The sequence below is a fragment of the Lynx canadensis genome, chromosome A3 (assembly GCF_007474595.2).
Source record: "Lynx canadensis isolate LIC74 chromosome A3, mLynCan4.pri.v2, whole genome shotgun sequence".
NCBI lineage: Eukaryota > Metazoa > Chordata > Mammalia > Carnivora > Felidae > Lynx > Lynx canadensis.
In genome coordinates, this window is record NC_044305.1 from 25665241 (window position 1) to 25684754 (window position 19514).

Genomic DNA, 19514 nt, shown 5'->3' on the forward strand with positions numbered 1-19514 from the left:
CAAGCAGGCAGGGTCGAGGAAGTCAAGGCATGGACAGAGCCACGTGCTCCAGGAGTGACCAATGGCCCATTCTGGAGGCCTGGTGTGGCCTCCAGGAGCAGTCTCCTATGATGGCTTTTACTCCCTGCCCTGTGAGCCATCTGTGCCCTGACGCACTGGGCTGCAGGGTGGGGGAGAGCAGGAGGAGTAGCGTATGCTGCAGGGACAGGGAAGGCCGAACACAGCAACCCCATCACCGTCCTTCAACCTCTCTGAACCTTTGTTACCTTGTCTGTAAAGTGGGGACACATCACCTACCTTCATGCTCAGGTTCGCCTGCAGGGTTGAGGGGCTGAAATGAGCCCAGTGCCAGACCCTTGGTGGCCCCACAGAGAGTGGCTCAGGGATCTAGGGAGGGGTGCTCACAGCAGGGCCAGCCCCCACCCTGTTCACACACACCCCTTCGGTCAGGGGAGAGACTCCTTACAGGGGGATGATCCTCATGGGGAGGTGGAAGCGCAGGCGGTACTGGCTTGTCCTCATCATCTCCTTTCTCTGGAACTCACGCATCACGTAATCCACGTACTTCTGCTGCCTCGGGAAGAAACGAAGGCAGGACAGCGCTGGCCAAACGCTCGGCGCACTGGGCTTCGGGAACCCACACCCGGCTTCCGGTTCCTCCCCCATCTTTACCAGCCCCTTCCAAGGGGCTCTGGTTGATGCTTCCCGAGGGTGGCCAAGGAGAGTAGCCAAGCCAACTGAGCTGTTCTGGAATCTGGGACGTGTGAAGGGCCTATTAGTAGGTACATAGCAGCACCTCCCTCCTTAATGAGATCCTGTAATGCTAAATGTATCTCCACATCACCCCCACGTTCAGCATCCTGTTTGAATCTCTATTCATCCCCACTTTATGGATAATAAGGCTGAGGCTCCTAACAGTAGAGATGAATTGTCTCAGCTCATATAAGAAGTTAACAGCAACGGAAGACCCCGAAGCCAGGTCACTAGGGCAATTCTAGAATCTATTAACCAGCCTCATGAAGGCCAAAGTAGGCCACCATACACCATACGCTATACAAGAAAGAGGGAGTTATTAAGAAAGATAATTGTGTAGCTAGCAGAGAATTCTGGAAACAGAATTTATTGTAGGATACTAAGAGAAATGAAAAAACCAACACAAAAATCAAAAATTTTGATCAAAAACCAACCAGAATGTACACATAAGCCAAGGGGGAGGGATGACAGAGCAGTTAAGCCACGACTCCTGAAGCAGGGGCCCCTTCCTCACCCAGGTGATGGAGCCATTACAGTCTGTGTCCACCTTCAAAAACAGCGCCTCCAGCATCTCATCCGACACACTGCTCAGAATCTTCTTCGTGGCCTTAATGAAAGCCTTCACGCCCAGGGCTTCAAAAGAGAAGAGAGAACATCATCCACTGCACAGCTAGTCACTGGCCCCGTCAGCAGCCGCGGTGGTGTCCTGGGTGTCCGGGCGCTGAGGGAGGGGCACACGGAGAATCCTGTTTGCGGGCTTGTCTTCTGCATCCCACGTGTTCAGCATTCAGCCAGCCCACAGACAGTGGCCACACACCTTCCACGCCAGGGCACTGTGATGGCCCCACAGCACCACTCGGTGAGAAAAGATCAGATCCCAGTTCTGAACAAGTAAGACGGGCCAGGCACTGAGACAAAGGAAACAGATGAAAACTCAAAAAAAAAAAAAAAAAAAAAAAGAAAGAAAAGAAAAGAACTCATAATGGCAACAAAGAAACACAAGTTAATTCAAATACACAGAGGGAGAGGTGAAGTCTTTTAAAGGCAGATAAAACGTAAACTTTGGCTGGAGGGCAAGATGGGGAGAGGAGGGGAGCAGACGGGAGGGATAAAATGTTCTCCCCCTGCTGGATTTTGTGACTATAAGGGAATCTGGCTGCCTATGGGCCAATATCACTGCCTAGATTTTCTTTCTTTTTTTTTTTTTTTATAGTCACAGTCTATAAAAAGTGCTTCTAAAGTCCCCAACAAGTATCTGGAATCCTCGCCAGAGCATGAAGGCTGTGCATTTTCTGGCTCCTCTCAGACCTCACCTCCCACTGCTGTCTCCTTCATTCTCGACTCCAACCGTAACGTCCCCAGGCCATTTCTCACACCACCTAGTGTACTCCCACCTCAAGGCCTTTACACCATCTGGTCCCCTCCACAGGGAAGCCTTCCTGGGTACTATCTAGGGAGGCCCCCACCCCCATCACCCGGCTTCACTGTCCCTCCCCCACCATGACCTTCCTTGTTACCACCCTAGGCCATGGGCTCTGTGAGGGCAGGGGGAGCCTGTGCCCTCTGTGACTGCTTGGCCAACAGCAGATGCTTGTTCCCCAGGTGTTGCTGTTGACCCTGGGATGTGCATGCGATGATACTGGGTGCTTCTCTGTGTTTATTCACACTGACCATTTAATGAGAGGGGCTCGTGAGGAAACTGTGGCACACAGTGGTGAGCTCATGTGCCCAAGGTCACGGGGTGGTGCCCAAGGCTGACCCCGGCAATCTGGTCCTTCTGTGTGCGGATTGGGCATCCGTCAGATGGCAGTCTGTAACACAGAGCCTTCCACATGGGAGGGAGCCAGGGACCAGAGAGCCTTTGTGCAGTGTTGAGTGAACAAATGCCCCTTGAGAGCACCACAGGGGCCAGCCCCTCTCTCAGGTGTCTAAGAAGCCGTATATATTGTTCCCCACCAAGTTATTTTATTTTATTTTTTATTTTTATTTTTTCTTTAATGTTTATTTATTTTTGAGAGAGAGAGAGAGTGAACAGGGGAGGAGCAGAGAGAGAGGGAGACAGAATCAGAAGCAGGCTCCAGGCTCTGGGCTGTCAGCACAGAGCCCGACGCGGGGCTCGAACTCACAAGCCATGAGATCATGACCTGAGCTGAAGTCAGATGCTCAACCGACTGAGCCACCCAGGCCCCCCCCCCCCCCCACCAAGTTATTTTAATACACTTCTTATAAACAGTTTATCAGACAGTTTTTTGAGAATAACAATAGACACAAAGATACTCTGGAAAGGAAACGTACACTGTGGGGTCCAGGCAGGGCCCCCTTTCCCCTCTAAAAAACAGCTCTCGCCCACCTCAAGCCACATGGTTAATTAACCGGTCAAAACTTGCATGTGAAAATACCATTTCCCTGGGGAGGAGGGTCACCACTAGAATCAGGCAGGACACTTTGTGGGGGGCAGAAAATGTTCCATAGCTTGATCTGGGTGGTAGTTACGTGAATGTATGCACATGAAGGACTCCTTGAGCTGGATGGACCCTAAGACCCGTGCATTCTGTGGCAAGTAAACTACACCTCAGTGTAAAGATGCATGTATTTCACTTCTGAACTGCACTCTGTGAACTCTCTCACTGCCCTTCCCTGCGCCTCCAACCTTAGCCAGCTCTTCCCCCTTGCCACCCCTTCCAGCTCAGAAGACGAGGGGGTGTTATGACAGCCAACTCTCCCCAACCTGGGCGGTCCTGGGACCTTTCCTCGGGGAGGGTCCACCCTCGCTCCCACCCTCCCAACTTACACCTGTGCCCCACTGGCACGTTCCCTCCAGCGCCCAGCACTGGACACCCCCTCTATCCACCACTTCCTGACTTGTACCCACTCACTCTCCTGAGCCACCAGTGACCTTGGAGCACACCTGATGGGGCCCTTCCTTGCCTTAGGGGCCTCCTGCCTTCAAGCAGCGACCCCACTGGTCACCCTCGTCTCCTCCAGGCTCCACTGTCTGTCCTGCCCTGTCATTTGGCATCTGCCTCCGCTCTTCTCATCACTGTCCCCTTGCTTTTCTGACACTCTCCAGTGACCTCACCTATTCACCCATCTCTGCATCTCAGGAGAGAATGTCTCTCCCATGTATCTGACTCTCTTCCCAAGTGTCCCCCTGACCCGTTCAACTCAGCATGTTTAAAATGCAGTTTAGGGGCGCCTGGGTGGCTCAGTCAGTTAAGCATCCAACTTCGGCTCAGGTCATGATCTCATGGTTCATGAGTTCAGGCTCTGTGAGGACAACTCAGAGCCTGAAGCCTGCTTCGGATTCTGTCTCCCTCTCTCTCTGCCCCTCCCCACTCGTGCTCTATCTCTGTCTCTCAAAAATAAATGTTAAAAAAAGAATTTTAATAAATAAATAAAATAATAAAAAATCCAGTTTATTATCTTTATCCCAACACACTCTCGCCTTTCCTATGTTTGCCATCTTTGCTAATGACATCACCTCCGGCTAGTTACCCAGGATGGAGACTCGAGGGGGGCACGCAGCACCCTCCCTCCTGAATCCTCACAAGAATCCCATGGTCCTAGAGGGTAGGTACTGACATTCTCCCCATCTTGCAGGTGAGGACACAGAGGCACAGAGACATTCTGGGTTTACTCAAGAACACATAATGGCGCTGGGAGGATGTGAAACCAAAAGCCTTCCCTCACCTCCATCGTAATGTCCACTACCTTCTGTAGGGTGGTCATGGGAGGAGCCAATCCCCTGCCTCCCACATCGCTCCGAGTCGCTGGCAGAGACTCTTGTCCTTCTCCAGCAGCTCCAGATGTGTCACCTCCCCGTCAGATCGCTGCTGGGGCTCAGGGCCCCTCCTGACCTGAGTGCACCCACGTCCTCTGTGGCCGCCTCCCTCCCAGCCTTGCCCCCAGGACACCCCTCACTGCCCCCCAGCACGGCAACACCCCTATACCTCTCCTCCACCGTTCCCTGCTGAGAACTGCCCTCCCCCCCATCTCCTGGGAAACTCCCACTTGACCTTTCTCTTTCTTTTTTTATAATGCCAAGAGGCAGGATTATGAACTGTTTACCTCTATTTTTTATATATATTCATAAGCATTTTAAAAAATAAATGCTGTATTTAAAATATTTAAGAAAATGTCTTCTAGCCTCCCCTCTGCTGTGCAAGGGGGGGAGTACGTATGTGCCCCACAGTGCTTGCATTCCTGGAACACGGTCACCAAGCACGAGCACTGCACAGTCATACCCCCTGGCTCTCCTGGGAAAGGGACTTCCTTCACTTACTTTGGTATCTGAAGTGCTACACTCAGTGTGGGGTGCCCACGGGAGCAGTTTCCATGTCAGGGCACCCAGGCCACTGCATTTGGGCCTGTCATCAGTGTCTGGCCCCTCCTGTGTAAAGTCATAAGGAAAGTCACAGGGTTTCGTGACAACTGAATCAAATCTGACAGATGGCCTGGTAACCCAGGTAGCTCTGTACCAACACTAATTCTTTTTTTTAAAGTATTCTTTTAGGGGCGCCTGGGTGGCTCAGCCGGTTAAACGTCTGGCTTCGGCTCAGGTCATGATCTCACAGTTCACAAGTTTGAGCCTCGTGTTCGGCTCACTGCTGTCAGTGCAGAGCCCACTTCGGTTCCTCTGTCTCCCTCTCCCTCTCCCTCTCCCTCTCTCTCTCTCTCTCTCTCTCTCTCTCTGCCCCTCCCCCACTCGTGTGTACCCACATGTGCTCTCTCTAAAATAAACTTTTAAAAAATAAAAAAAAAAATGCATTTTTAAAATTTATTTTTTAAAGTAATCTCTACACCCAACATGGGACTTGAACTCACAACCCAAGATCAAGAGTTGCACCCTCTACTGACTGAGCCAGCCAGGACCCCTCAACACCAATTCTTACCGTGCCTGGCAGCGCTTGATGAAATGTCTGTTGGTGAAAGTGGAGGCACACTCAGCTTGTGTGCCACCCATGTCCCCCCAGGAGCACCTGTATGCAAGGTCAGTGCCACACCGGCTCCCAGGCTCGGGGCTGCAGGACCGCCAGCTCAATGGCTCTCCCTCGATCCCCACCCCCAGCAGCCCGCAGGCTCCCCCAGGCAGGCCCCAGAGGCGAGGGTCAAGGGCACATGGACACTCTGAAGACCTCCTGGGAGATGCATGGGACTCCCCCTTAAGAACCACGGACCTTCAGGGCGCCTGGCTGGCTCAGCCATGGAGTGTGCAACTCTTGGTCTCACGGTTGTGAGTTTAAGCCCCACATTGGGTATGGGGATTACTTAAAAACAAAATCTTAAAAATAAATACATAAATAAAAGAACCACCAACCCTTCTCAAAGACCTCCAATCAACAAATAAAAAAACTAAGGCCCCGAAAGGGAACCTGCAGAACAGAGAGCAGAACCTCAGTATCTCCCCTTTTCCCTCTGACACAGTCACTTATGGTTAGGGTTCCTAAGAAAGGCTTTGGAGCCCTTGTTTATAATCCACCTTTTTAAAAGACTTTTGAAAGAGAAAAATGATCTTATTTTCTTTTACCCTATATCAACAAAAGGTGAATTTCCTTTCCTCCACTTAAAATGTGGCCATTTTTGTTTTGTTTTGTTTTGTTTTATGCAGAAGTTCTTTTTACACTGATATGAAAAGATTTCAAGACACATTAGGTAAAAAGCAATAGGGGGAACTTTATAAAAGTTATTTTTTTAAAAAAAGCAGGAGTAGACAATTGGGGAGATCCTTTCTCAATACATACAGATATCGAATCAGCATGGTGTGCACTTCAAATATATCAAATTTATGTCAACTATAGCTCAATAAAGCTGAAATTTAAAAAAGCAAGGCGTAGAACAGCATGGACAATAGGCTGCCACTGCATAAAACAGCGGGGGAGTGACTACCTGAACTTCTGTGCCTCCACCGGTCACAGGAAACCGAGAGCAGTAACCAACTGAGGGAGCAGAACTGGGCAGCTGAGGGCTGGGCCCAGGGTATCATGGGAAAAGCACCTTTTGACTTGTGAACTGCATGGATATATTGCCTGCTCAAGACAAACACAAACACAATAAAAATCGTGACCAAAGTTGGCACCCTCAGGGTCCTCCAGGCACAGTGGTGGCAACTCCCAGCTGCCAAACACGGACACCAAAGAGCTCCAGTGAGGAACCACGTCATCTTCAGGGCAGACGCTCACCATCCCGCCCTGCCCCTCACTTTTTGTTCATTTGTACACTGGGCGTTTGTTACCCTTTCCCGCCCACATCGCGGTATGGCTGTAAAACTCAAGTTGATGGGGCAAGGAGCTATGCCTCCAGAGTTGGTACTCAGAGTCTAGTGGATATGAACAAAGATGCCCTTAAGTATTCCTATTATTGACCTTGATGCGTATCATCCCAAGGAGAAAAATGAAGCTCCAAAGAGAGAAAAAGTTTGATGCACAAAGGATGTTCTTAACAATGTTATGTAAATTCAATGAAACCTAAATGTCCAACTACAGGGGAATGGCTTAGTCCACCAGTAGAACGTGTGTATTCATTAGTAATGATGGTTTGGAAGACGACACAACAGTATGTAAAAGCCCTTAAGGTGTTACACACTAAGAGAAAAAGAGGGGTCTGAAGTTACATACGTGGTGTAATTACAGACACGTGAAAGCACACGTAGCCATCTGTGGCAGAGATACTTAAGGTGACCCCAGGACGCCCACCTCCCAGTGTTCATGCCCTCCCGTGATCCTCTCGAGTAAGACAGAACCCGTGACTCGCTGCCAACCAACAGAATATGGCAGAGGTGACAGATGTACGGGGCTATGTGTACACAACTGCACACTTACAAGACCGTAGCACGCATCTTGCTGGAGTTGTGAGCTCCCTGGCTATCCTGAGCCTTGAAATCTGCCGTGTCGGTGAGTCCCACATGGCCAGGAACAGAGGGCAGCTGTAGGAGCTGAAAGCAGTTGCCGGCCATTAGCCAGGAAGAAACAGAAGCCCTCGGTTCTGCAGCTGCAGAGAACTGAATCCTGCCAACAACCTGAGTGAACTGGGAAGCGGATCCTTTCCCCGTCAAGCCCCAGATGATACCACAGCCCCAGGCTAGTGAGCAGAGGAGCCAGCAAAGCCATGCCCAGACTCCTGACCCACCGAAACTGTGAGACAATAAATGCGTGGTTTACACCTCTCGGTTTGTGGGAATGCTGTTACACAGCAATAAAAAATAAACCATACATGTGAAACTGTTTGGAAGAAAATACACGAAAATGCTGACAGTTGGTTACATTTGGGTGCTTGGATTGGGGGTATTTTTTTTTTCTAGATATGAAATAGCCTCCAATGTGCTTATAATACTTAAATAATGATAAAGTTTTTTTTGTTTTTTTGGTTTTTTTTTTAATTTTTTTTTTCAACGTTTATTTATTTTTGGGACAGAGAGAGACAGAGCATGAACGGGGGAGGGGCAGAGAGAGAGGGAGACACAGAATCGGAAACAGGCTCCAGGCTCTGAGCCATCAGCCCAGAGCCTGACGCGGGGCTCGAACTCACAGACCGCGAGATCGTGACCTGGCTGAAGTCGGACGCTTAACCGACTGCGCCACCCAGGCGCCCCTTAAATAATGATAAGGTTTTAAAGGAGTCACTGAATGCAAAAACTGCTTGTCAAATCTGAACCCTCCACACACCCAGGTATGGGTCCCACCCTGTGCAAAAACCAGAGACTGAGTCCACAAGGCGGCTTTACCTCCGGTTGAGTCAACATCCTCCTCAAACACCTTCTCCATCTTGGCCATGGGTAGCTGGGTAAACAGTTGAGACTCACGTTGGCTAAGAGTGATGGATGACGCCGGGGAGCTAAGAACCTCCTCGCTCTTCTGGAATCCACCTGGGGTGGGTGCCTGGAACAAACATGACTACAAGAACCAGGGACTGAGAAGGTTGATCTCCTGAGCTGAACATTTCTAAGCACATCATATTGAAAGAGAGACTCTGGGGAAGGACAGGGTATGAAGGGTTATAGTGAGGCCGTCAAATAAATCCTAACCATTTTAGACCTAAGAAGACCAAGAAAGATCTAGATTGCCTCTCCTGACTTTGGGGAGTTCACTACTGTTTCCGTTTTGCAGATGCCATGACTGAGGCTCGGCGGGGTTAGTGGACAGAGCCAGGTCTCTCACTTCACTCATACCAGGACTCCAATTTGTAACGCTTCTGTTCAGTGACTATATTGTTTCAATCTTCAGTGCTCAGAATTCAAGACCTCGAGGAATCCAGCTGCATCTGCCCCAGCCAATTTGATTTGGTCCTGAGCATCCCAGACACCTGCCTGGGTCAGGGTCAGATCAGATCGTCTGCACGCACACCAGGGCTCTAGCAGACACCCCTGATGGGGGGCCTTCAGCTTCCTCCTCCCACTTGCTTCCCCAAGTCCCCACATAGCTGATCCCACCCCTTCAGTCCTCAACAATGAATGCCTCTTCTCTGCAGGACTCATTTTGACAAGCTAGCACAATGCTTCAGGTCACAAAAGGCTTAGGTCATCAAAGGCCGTTTCCCCCAAAAGACTCCAAGAGTGGACAATTAACCGCTGAGTGTGTGTTGTTCACTGAAATGCACTGTTTTGGGTCTTGGGCTTTCAAGAAGCCTGGTTTGGTTCAAAAAGCCAAAAGACAAGGTGTAAATTAGATGGCTCATTCTCCCTACACCAACCCTACCAAACGAGCAAATGTGCTCATCCTCCTGTGTAATTCCATTCATTCCCTCATGGTCTACACACATTTGTTGAGTGCCAGGCACCTGGATACACGAGCGAACAGAGTAAAAGACCTGTTTTCGTGGAGCCCAACCAATGAGCTCGTTAATACTCCTACAGCCACGCAGGCCCTATATTAGACATCTCAGCACTATCTTTGGCTCGTCCCTTCTCCTATACGTTCGTACTGTCCCCCGTTCTTACTGTGATTCTTCTCCTACACCTAAGTCCTCCTCCCCCACACCCCTGGCTTATCCCAGACACTGGCCTTGTGCTGGGACAAGTACAATGATGTCCCCTAACTGGGACAAGAGTTTGGCCTTCCTTTCCAATCCACCTGCCAACACTGACATCAGTCGTCTTTCTGGAAGGCAGAGCTGATTATGACTTTACTCCTGGCTCTGACACTTTCCAGGCAACCGCCACCACCACCCTCTGCTGAGTGTGCCATTCAAAGCCCTTTGCATTGTAGCCCTGACCGGTCTTTCTAGTTTCGACGCACACACCATGGTCCAGGCACACCAACTGCTCCCCATCATCCCCAGACACAACAAACAATCCACTTTTACTCACATGTTCCCTCTATGCAACGCAGACCATCTCCCCTGGATATGAACTCCTACTCATTGTTCAAAGCCTGGCTCAAATGACACCTCTTCCAAGGAGTTTTTCCACAGCTTTCAGGTGACATTCGTCACTGCCATCTCCACGCTCCCAAACTGTTCCTCTCTGCCATGCACGCATGATGCTTTGCATGTCTGTCTGACCATGCAGACAGCAAGGTGTGATGGGAAACACACGGCTGTAGCGTCCCAGAGCTCTGGGTTCAAATTCTGCCTGACTCTCCACTTCCCAGCTAATTTATCTCAGGCAGATCACATCACTTCTCTGAGCCACACACCTCTCATCAGCAAAACGGATCTGCAGCGCCCAACGTGCAGGGCTGTGGTGAGATCTAAACGGCCCCCAAACGTCTTGGAAGGCTCAGCAAACTGTACTTACACAAGAAATGACAGCTCCCATTATTACTCCTGTCTCACAGTGAGCTCTTTGAAGGCAAGGGCCTATTTAATTTATCTTAATTTAATCTTAATTCGTACTAATTATCTCCCTATTCCCCAGTCCCAAGCATATAATAGATGCTAAATACTTATCTGGCTTGATAGTAATTTGTACAGCCTATTCCACCATTGCCACAACTTGGCTGGACAAAAGGAAGGATAGTCCATATAGAGCCTGAATTGGTAGCCTCAGATCTGTTGCATTTGGCCAATACAACCCTTTTAAAAGGGAAAACAAGCCTGCAGCAGTGGCCAGGTAAGTTACCTACATGGCCTTGTGAATATCGGAGTTTGCTACCCTGGTGCCGAGATGGGTAACTGGTAGACCTCTGTGCTGATGAGCAATGTCTGGGCGGTTCTGGAACACCCCTCCCCTTTATCAACCTCTGATGGTCTTCTTACCTTTTGAGACTGAGAGTTCTCTCTTAAGTCCTCAGAAGACACTGGCTTTGACCTAGAATAAGGAATCATGGTCACTTTAACTTTGTAAGACCATGTGGGGGGCTGACCTAGCCAGGTCACAAGAGGGTGGAAAAGGAGTCAGGGCCAGGGTGGAGGGTGCTGTCCCGTACCCATAGACACCCCCAGCACACATTTGGTGAGCATCCCTTTCCCCACAGGAGCTTCTCCGGCAGGAAGCTGTTCCCAAGCTTATGCCTGCAAGCTTTCTTTCCCCTGATGGGAATGAGTCATCTTATTGAAGCTCTACGGTTTCCCAAGTGAGTGCCAGAGGCTTTCTAAAGCAGGCCACACTTTCCAGAGGGTGAAGGGGCTTGGGAGGCCTGCAGTTAGACCATGTAGACTAACTACAATTCACATGTCAGGAAGATAAGCTCCAGGGATGGGCATCTGTCCAAAGGGTCAAACATGCTCTGGAGGTAGGGAGGGATTAGGATGGCCCCGCTTGCCACCGCATGTACCCCCCGCCCCCCATCTGCCCTCCAGTGTGCCTGGAGACAGGACTTCTTTGGGAGAATGGACAGAACTCTCCTCACTGCAACATGGGCTCACACGAGCATGTGGGTGCAGTCCAGTCCAGAGTTCCGCTCCGAAAATATGAAGGGCATATTTCCACAGGGTCAGTGGCTCCTCCACGTATGATGGGAGAGAGCACTTTGTTAGGATTATTAGAGTGTCAGTCGGCCTCGCCAGCTAGACTCAAAGAGCACTTTAGGATGGCAGGGGAATGAACGGCCAGGAAAGAGTCAAGCCGCAGACATGCTCAGGGGACACAGCTCAAGAGCCAGCCTGGCTTGACAAAGGGCTCTGGGGGCTGAGGGGAAGGGAGGCATAGTGGGAGGGAAGAGAGAAAAGAAAAATGGAAGCAGAATGCAGAACCTGCAGTATTTCACCGGGGAGTCTGAGCAGGATGAGGGGCAATTGTGGAAATTCATCAGCGTACGTGGAGGGAAGATTGAAGACTGGCCAACAGAGTCCCAACCTAAACTGTGTTGGCGACAACTCAGATTTAAAAACCAAAGGAGAGATAACAGCCAAAGGAAAGGAGATGTGGAAGCCAAGAACCAGGGTAACTGAGGGAAATGCCAGGAACATTTCCAGGAAAGGAAGCAAGTAGGGAAAGTGGCTTCATGCCAATGACGTTGGGCTGTCCAATTAGAAATGAAAGACAAATACCTGGAGATATGAGGCCTGAAACTGAGAATTGGCTACACTTCAGGGATAGAAAAGAGGAGGGGAAACACACAAAAGACGGGAGGAAGGGATGCAACAGACGGGACCAAGATGGTAAGAAAAAGACAAGGCCACTGAACAGGGCCATTTAAAGGTCACCGAGGAAAAAAGCTGCAGAAGTGTATTTAGAAGTCCACTTCTGGGGGCGCCTGGGTGGCGCAGTCGGTTAAGCGTCCGACTTCAGCCAGGTCACGATCTCGCGGTCTGTGAGTTCGAGCCCCGCGTCAGGCTCTGGGCTGATGGCTCGGAGCCTGGAGCCTGTTTCCGATTCTGTGTCTCCCTCTCTCTCTGCCCCTCACCCGTTCATGCTCTGTTTCTCTCTGTCCCAAAAATAAATAAAAAACGTTGAAAAAATTTAAAAAAAAAAAAAGAAGTCCACTTCTGTCAAGAATATTAGGTATGTATATGTTGGCACATGCACAGAAAGAGAGCCTGGAAAAATACACTCCAAATTTAATGGTGGTCATCTCTGGCAGGTGGGTTATGGACGATTTCTGTAGTCTAAATCATGCATTTCTCTATTTTTAATTCAAAAAATTTCACAGCAATCTTTAGGATTTATTGCAGTGGAGTGGGTCAAGTGGTGGATAGTGATTTACGTGACTCATCTGTGAAAGACCACTGGAGTGGAGTAGGACTGGTTGCTGCAGCATTTTTGATAGTGACAAAAAAATAAGGTGATGGCTATGGGAGAGGCATGGCTGAGTAAATCCATACACCTGCGCTCAGAACATCCCCAACGTACTCACAAGGATGAATCTGGCCTTCAGCAGACAACCAGCAGGGATTTCCATGAGGTACTAATAAGTAAGATGCAAAAAACAGAACACACAATGCCACTTTTTATAAAAGAATGACAAATAGGTATGTATTTACACATACAAGAACACGTGTTGATGTATATACACACATTTGTAAACAACTACCCTTAACAGTTATGGGACCGAGGGCAAAAGAACAAATATAGGTCCACATAGCAAGTCTTTTTAAGTGCTTATAAATCAAGTTACTGTACTACCTTCATAACAACCTGGCAAACCTGGTTCAAATTTAGAATTCTTCCTCAAGAAACTAAAAATAGAACTACTCTACAACCCAGCAATTGTACTATTAGGTGTTTACCCAAAGGATACAAAAATATAGATTCAAAGAGATACATGCACCCTAATGTTTATAGCAGCATTATCAACAATAACCAAACTATGGAGAGAGCCCAAATGTCCATTCACTGATGAATAAAGATGTGTGTGTGTATATATATATATTTATAGATATACATACATACATACATACATACAACGGAATATTACTCAGCCATCAAAAAGAATGAAATCTTACCATTTGCAATGACATGGATGGAGCTAGAATGTATCATGCTAAGTAAAATAAGTCAATCAGAGAAAGACAAATACCGTATGGTAACATTCATATCTGGAATTAAAGAAACAAGACAGACCAACATATGGGAAGGGGGAGAGAAGAGAGGGAAACAAACCACAAGAGACTCTTAATGATAGAGAACAAACTATGGGTTGAGAGGGAGGTGGGTGGGAGATGGGCTAGATGGATGACGGGCATTAAGGACAGCATTTGTTGTGATGATGAGCACGGGGTGTTGTATGTAAGTGATGAATCACTGAATTCTACTCCTGAAACCAAAATTGCACTGTATGTTAACTAAAATTTAAATTAAAAAAAAAAATTAGAATTCTTTAACTCCTCAGCTAAGTGCCAGAATTTGGCCGTGTGGAGACAGTCAGCCTCCAAGACCTCTGTGCACCTGCCATGCCCAACCCATCCTGACAAGGGGCTTCTGCATGGTGGCATGTGGGACGGACACCTCAGCCCACATGCAGGCCACACCTCACCACTACTGCTCCACAGTTACCTTAAACCTAGGGGGCTGCCTTCAAAAGTGATGCACTGGGGAACAGGCCCACAAAGAATCAGATTCAAAGCACTTTGGGCAGAGAATTCCAGTATTTAGAGCTAGGGGGCTGGGGGGGCTCTAAGGGCCATGAATAGGTCCACTGGTGAAATGTGAACATTTGAAATCTGAACACTATCTATATTCTTAGATAATGACCAAGTTAATGTTGTTTCCTGCTTTTGACTACTGTACTGTGGTTATAAAAGAGAATGTCCTTGTTCTTAGGAACTACACGTTTGAGTATAGTATAAGGGGCACAGTGTAATTTATTCTCAAATGTTCAACAAACATATACAATGATAAAGCAAAATGTTCACAGTCTGGACAAGGGGGGAGTTCTTGATACCATTCTTCTAACTATTTAAATATTTTTAATTATTTCAAATTACTAAAAGTTTCATTAAGAGAAAAGTATGTGTCTGACCAAAACACACTGTTCTGTGTATGTCTGTGGACGGAAACAAGGGAAAAACACTGGTTGAAGGCAAGAGACCTCGAAGAGAAAAGGTCAAGGGTAAGACTAAGAAGCAGAGAGAAGTACTAGTCCTCTAATACTGGAGGAAGAAAAATTGAGATGGAGAATTTTCTATTTGGAATTAGAGAACAGCTATGATCAGGAAAAGCTATCCCCACAACTACGCCCTCACAGTTACCTGTTCTAGGGCAAGTGGCGGGGTGGGGCACGGCACACGCCTGGAAACGAAGAGAGGATGGAGTAGCCACTAGGGGAGGGAAGGGAAGAGAAACATTGGTTTGCTGAATTCGTTTTTAATTCATAGGGGCAGAGGCACCTGGGCAGCTCAGCCGGTTGGGTTGAGTGTCTGACTCTTAATTTCTGCTTAGGTCATGATCCCAGGGTTGTGGGATCAAGCCCTGCATCGGGCTCCACATTGAGCATGGAGCCTGTTTGGGATTCTCTCTCTCTCCCTCTGTCCCTTTCCCCTGCTCATGCTCTAAAAAAAAAAAAAAAAAAAAAAATCATAGGGGCAGATGACTTAAGGCCAAAAGCAGTTACAGCTGCCCTGGAAACAGCTAGGAGATGCCCTCTTGTTCAGCTTTCAGTTGCTGGCAAATGCATCTTAGGGCCCAGGTGTCCGATCTTTGGGAGACAACTTCAGTCCCAAACCCTCACTCACCCTGACCCAATTTGTTCTCCCCAGGTAACCTTGCTGGCTATTTTTGACAGAGGTATATTGGTTTTCGACTTCCATTTCAACTGAGACATCTTGGCAGCTGTCCCCGAGTCCAAAGTAGCTCCTCTATGAAGTCATCGTGGAACTCCGAGGGCTTCCACCTGACTCCACCAGAGTCAGCTGGCCACGTTTAGAAAGAACCAGGAAGAGGAGACCATTCCATGTACAGAACACGAAATGGAACATCAGACTCCATCCCACAAACCATACCACACAGCCATCTGTCATCCAATGTGAGACATTCTTTTTATTGATAAAGTTGAACTTACAGCAACGACAGGAGCTACAGCACACACAGCCAGGACAAGCATGAGTACAAAATGACCCATAGGACATACACACAGCACAGTGCCCACCTGTCACAGAAACTGTGGAAAACGCCAGGGAGCCTGATGATCAAGCAGGATTCACCAAAACCAAAAGGCCAACTGATCCCCACAGTTGGGACACTGGAAGGCACAGCAGCTCTCTACGCTGTCCTCTGTATGAGCTCCAGTGCTTTGGAAAGAGGAAGGCCACAAGGGCATTGTGGATGGGGGTCCTTCAGTCAGCCTGAGAGAGGCCTGGACTAGATGCAGCAGTGTTCAACCTTGGTCCAGGGCACAACACAACAGGGTGACTCGGCCAAAGGTAGATCTCGTGGGAAGATTCCACCCAGGGACATGGATGCCAGGTTTAAAGATACCCAGCTAAATCGCATTTCATTACCGAGATGTTACCAAAATGTTACTTTACCACCAAACAAGATCTTCTCCCGAGACCTACACCACAAAGATAACACCAACAGACAAAAAGTCTGCTCCCATTTCATCAATAATGGAAACACAATTTTGTCACAACGGAGAACATCAAAAAGTAAAGTGGTTCAATGAAAGGTCATAAAAGGTGCACGAGGTCTTTAAAATCAGAGTTTTATTGAATTAGATATTAATAAACTAAAAGGATTTATTGAAGAAAAAAAAAAAGAAAACATGGCTAATGCCCCCACATTTAACTGCTTCCCACTCATTTTGGGGGGAATTTTCATTTTCCAGTCCAATGTCCCATTTCTACTCACAGTAGCTCCTGCACTTACCAATGTTTCCATATGGGACTAAAATACGCTAAATTTTGTCATAATAAATATATTTCTCCTTCCCTGGGAAGAAACAGGAGAAAAATGGAGAAATATTAAGATGAATTTCTCTTTTTAGGTAAAGAAAGTTCAGAAAACTTCTACCTAAAAAGAGTAAAAATATGATCATCAGTAACTCAGGTTAAACAAAACAAAAGACCACACAAAACAAAGCAAAACCCAAAAAACCAAGAACAGAAACGGGAAGGAAGATGTTTAGAAGTAAAATCTTCTAGATCAATCTCTGCACAAAAACGAATTCTGGAAAAAGCTACCTGAGACTAGCTCGGGCATCCCCCGCCAATCCGAAGGAGACAGTGGTTCCCTACGGCAGAGATGCCAGGGTGCTGCCAGAAGGAGCAACTCCCGGGCCACCAGGGCTGCGGTGACGGATGCAAGAACCCGCAGCAGGGGTGGTACCTCTGCTCCGCTGAGTAGCGGTGTCAACACCGTCCTTCCAGCTCTACCACTGTAGAGCTTCAAGACATCAAAACCTGTGTCCTAATTATGTGTGTCAATTATTCCTCGACAGACTTTAAAACAAAAACTTGCTTTCTTCTCTGCTTTATATAATTTGTCAACAATTTTCAGATACAACCTGATATCCAAGGAGAGAGGCTTTTCCTTTTCGAACGTGAATAAACGAGAGGGAAGTCAGTGACTGCTGGAACTGGAGGGGACCCTGAAGATTAGTATCAAGTTCAAGATCACACCTTAGTTGAGGTCAACAACTCTACCCACTCGCATGACATTTAAAACCATGCTCTTCCTCTCCACACCAGTGCCAAACTCAGGTTCAAATGCCAGAGACTTCAAAGTACCATGATGCAAGAAAAAAGGCAGATTCTCAATGTGGTTCAGTAACTACTTACCCACCTCCTCCCCCAAAAAAGAAAAACACTCCTTAAAGACTGGGGGGGGGGGGGGGGGGAAGAATATTAAGTCACAGAATTAGAAATTCTTAGGAAAATTGTTTTAATTATTTTTATTTCATTCGACATTATTTCTTCTCTCAGCCTTTAAAATTAATAGGGAGGGAGGTGCACACAGAAGCAAGCTGGGATAGCCTAGAGTTACCTGTAAAAAACACAGTTTATTCCATTCAACCATGCAGGATTTAAATTTCAAACTAAAAACAGCACTCATATATAATCATACGTTTTAACTCTCACATCATTTTGTAGAAAAACATAAAATACAAAAAAAAAAAAAAAAAAAAAAGGCGGATATTGGGTTAGAAACCTTTAGAATGCTAAAATCCAAACGACCGTGAGGTGTGACAGACCTTAAAACCACTAGAACTACTTCAAAATCTATCAACGGGCCCCAATGCAAGAAATGCAAATACGAACACAATAAGACAACTGCCAAGACAGCGACAGAGGAAAGGAACCTGAAGGCAACTCATGCCCGACTAGGATGAGCCATGGCAGGTCCTGGGTGTGGGCTGTTTAGATTCTTGTACTACACAGGGCGATTCAGGGACAGGCACATAGCAGTCCCCCTTCATCCACGGTTCCCTCTCTTCAGCCCCCGCCACCCACAGTCAACTGCGCCCTCCTCCTGACATACCCTCAGAAGGTCAATAGTAGCCTAATGCTACGTCACAGCCCCTGCGTCGTCCCCCTGACTTCATTTCACCACGTGGGCAGTTCATCATCTCACATCGTCACCAGAAGGGTAAGTACAGTACACAAAGATACTCTGAGACCACATACCTTTAACTTTTATTACAGCATACTTTTCCAACTGTTCTATTACTAGTTGTTGCTAATCTCTTACTGTGCCTAGTTTGTAAATTATTCCATCATAAGTATATCTGTACAGGAAAAAAACATAGTATACATGGGGATCAGTACTAGCCACGGTTTCAGGCAGCCCCTGGGGTCTTGGAAATGCATCCTCTGAGGACAAGGAGGGACCTGCTGTATTACTGGCAAAGCTCTTCCTGCAGCTTGCAGTCAAACACGTGTTGTTGAACCACTTATTACTTCTGTCAAAGCTCCTTCTTTTAGAGTCAAAACTTGCATTAAAACACAGAAGTTGTACACTTTAGAATTTCATTGTCAGTGAGATTTTTTTCAAGATTTCACATGCTGAAGACATCCAGATGGTCAACAGTTACATGAAAAGATGCTCAACGTCGCTCCTCATCAGGGAAATACAAATCAAAACCACACTCAGATACCACCTCACACCAGTCAGAGTGGCCAAAATGAACAAATCAGGAGACTACAGATGCTGGAGAGGATGTGGAGAAACAGGAACCCTCTTGCACTGTTGGTGGGAATGCAAACTGGTGCAGCCGCTCTGGAAAACAGTGTGGAGGTTCCTCAAAAAATTAAAAACAGATCTACCCTATGTCCCAGCAATAGCACTGCTAGGAACTTACCCAAGGGATACAGGAGTACTGATGCATAGGGGCACTTGTACCCCAATGTTTATAGCAGCACTCTCAACAGTAGCCAAATTATGGGAAGAGCCTAAATGTCCATCAACTGATGAATGGATAAAGAAATTGTGGTTTATATACACAATGGAATACTACGTGGCAATGAGAAAGAATGAAATATGGCCTTTTGTGGCAACGTGAATGGAACTGGAAAGTGTTACGCTAAGTGAAATAAGTCATACAGAGAAAGACAGATACCATATGTTTTCATTCTTATGTGGATCCTGAGAAACTTAACAGAAACCCATGGGGGAGGGGAAAGGAAAAAAAAAAGAGAAAGGGATGGAGGGAGCCAAACCATAAGAGACTCTTAAAAATTGAGAATAAACTGAGGGTTGATGGAGGTGGGAGGGAGAGGAGGGTAGGTGATGGGCACTGAGGAGGGCACCTGTTGGGATGAGCACTGGGTGTTGTATGGAAACCAATTTGACAATAAATTTCATATTTAAAAAAAATAATTTCACATGCAAAATGTAGGCAGCTGATGCTGAGAAACATTGTGCTTTTCTCTGAACAAATCCTATCCTTCTCCTGATGAAAACTGGACTCCAGGGGCAATATCTGCCGGAACTTAGGCATTCTTCCATTCTT

General features: G+C 47.4%; 1 protein-coding gene across 1 annotated transcript in view; it reads right to left on the reverse strand.

The window, feature by feature from the left end:
* The window catches only part of EFCAB8 (EF-hand calcium binding domain 8), a 39100-nt gene extending 26738 nt beyond the window's left edge, over positions 1-12362 (reverse strand). The window contains exons 1-5 of the mRNA XM_032592762.1: positions 10945-12362; positions 8474-8627; positions 1268-1386; positions 467-570; positions 298-355 (exon numbers count right to left, since the gene is read on the reverse strand). Of these exons, the coding sequence (XP_032448653.1) occupies positions 298-355; positions 467-570; positions 1268-1386; positions 8474-8627; positions 10945-11013 (504 nt within the window). The 5' untranslated portion in view covers positions 11014-12362. The remainder of the gene's footprint in view (positions 1-297; positions 356-466; positions 571-1267; positions 1387-8473; positions 8628-10944) is intronic.
* Positions 12363-19514: the final 7152 nt, after the last annotated feature.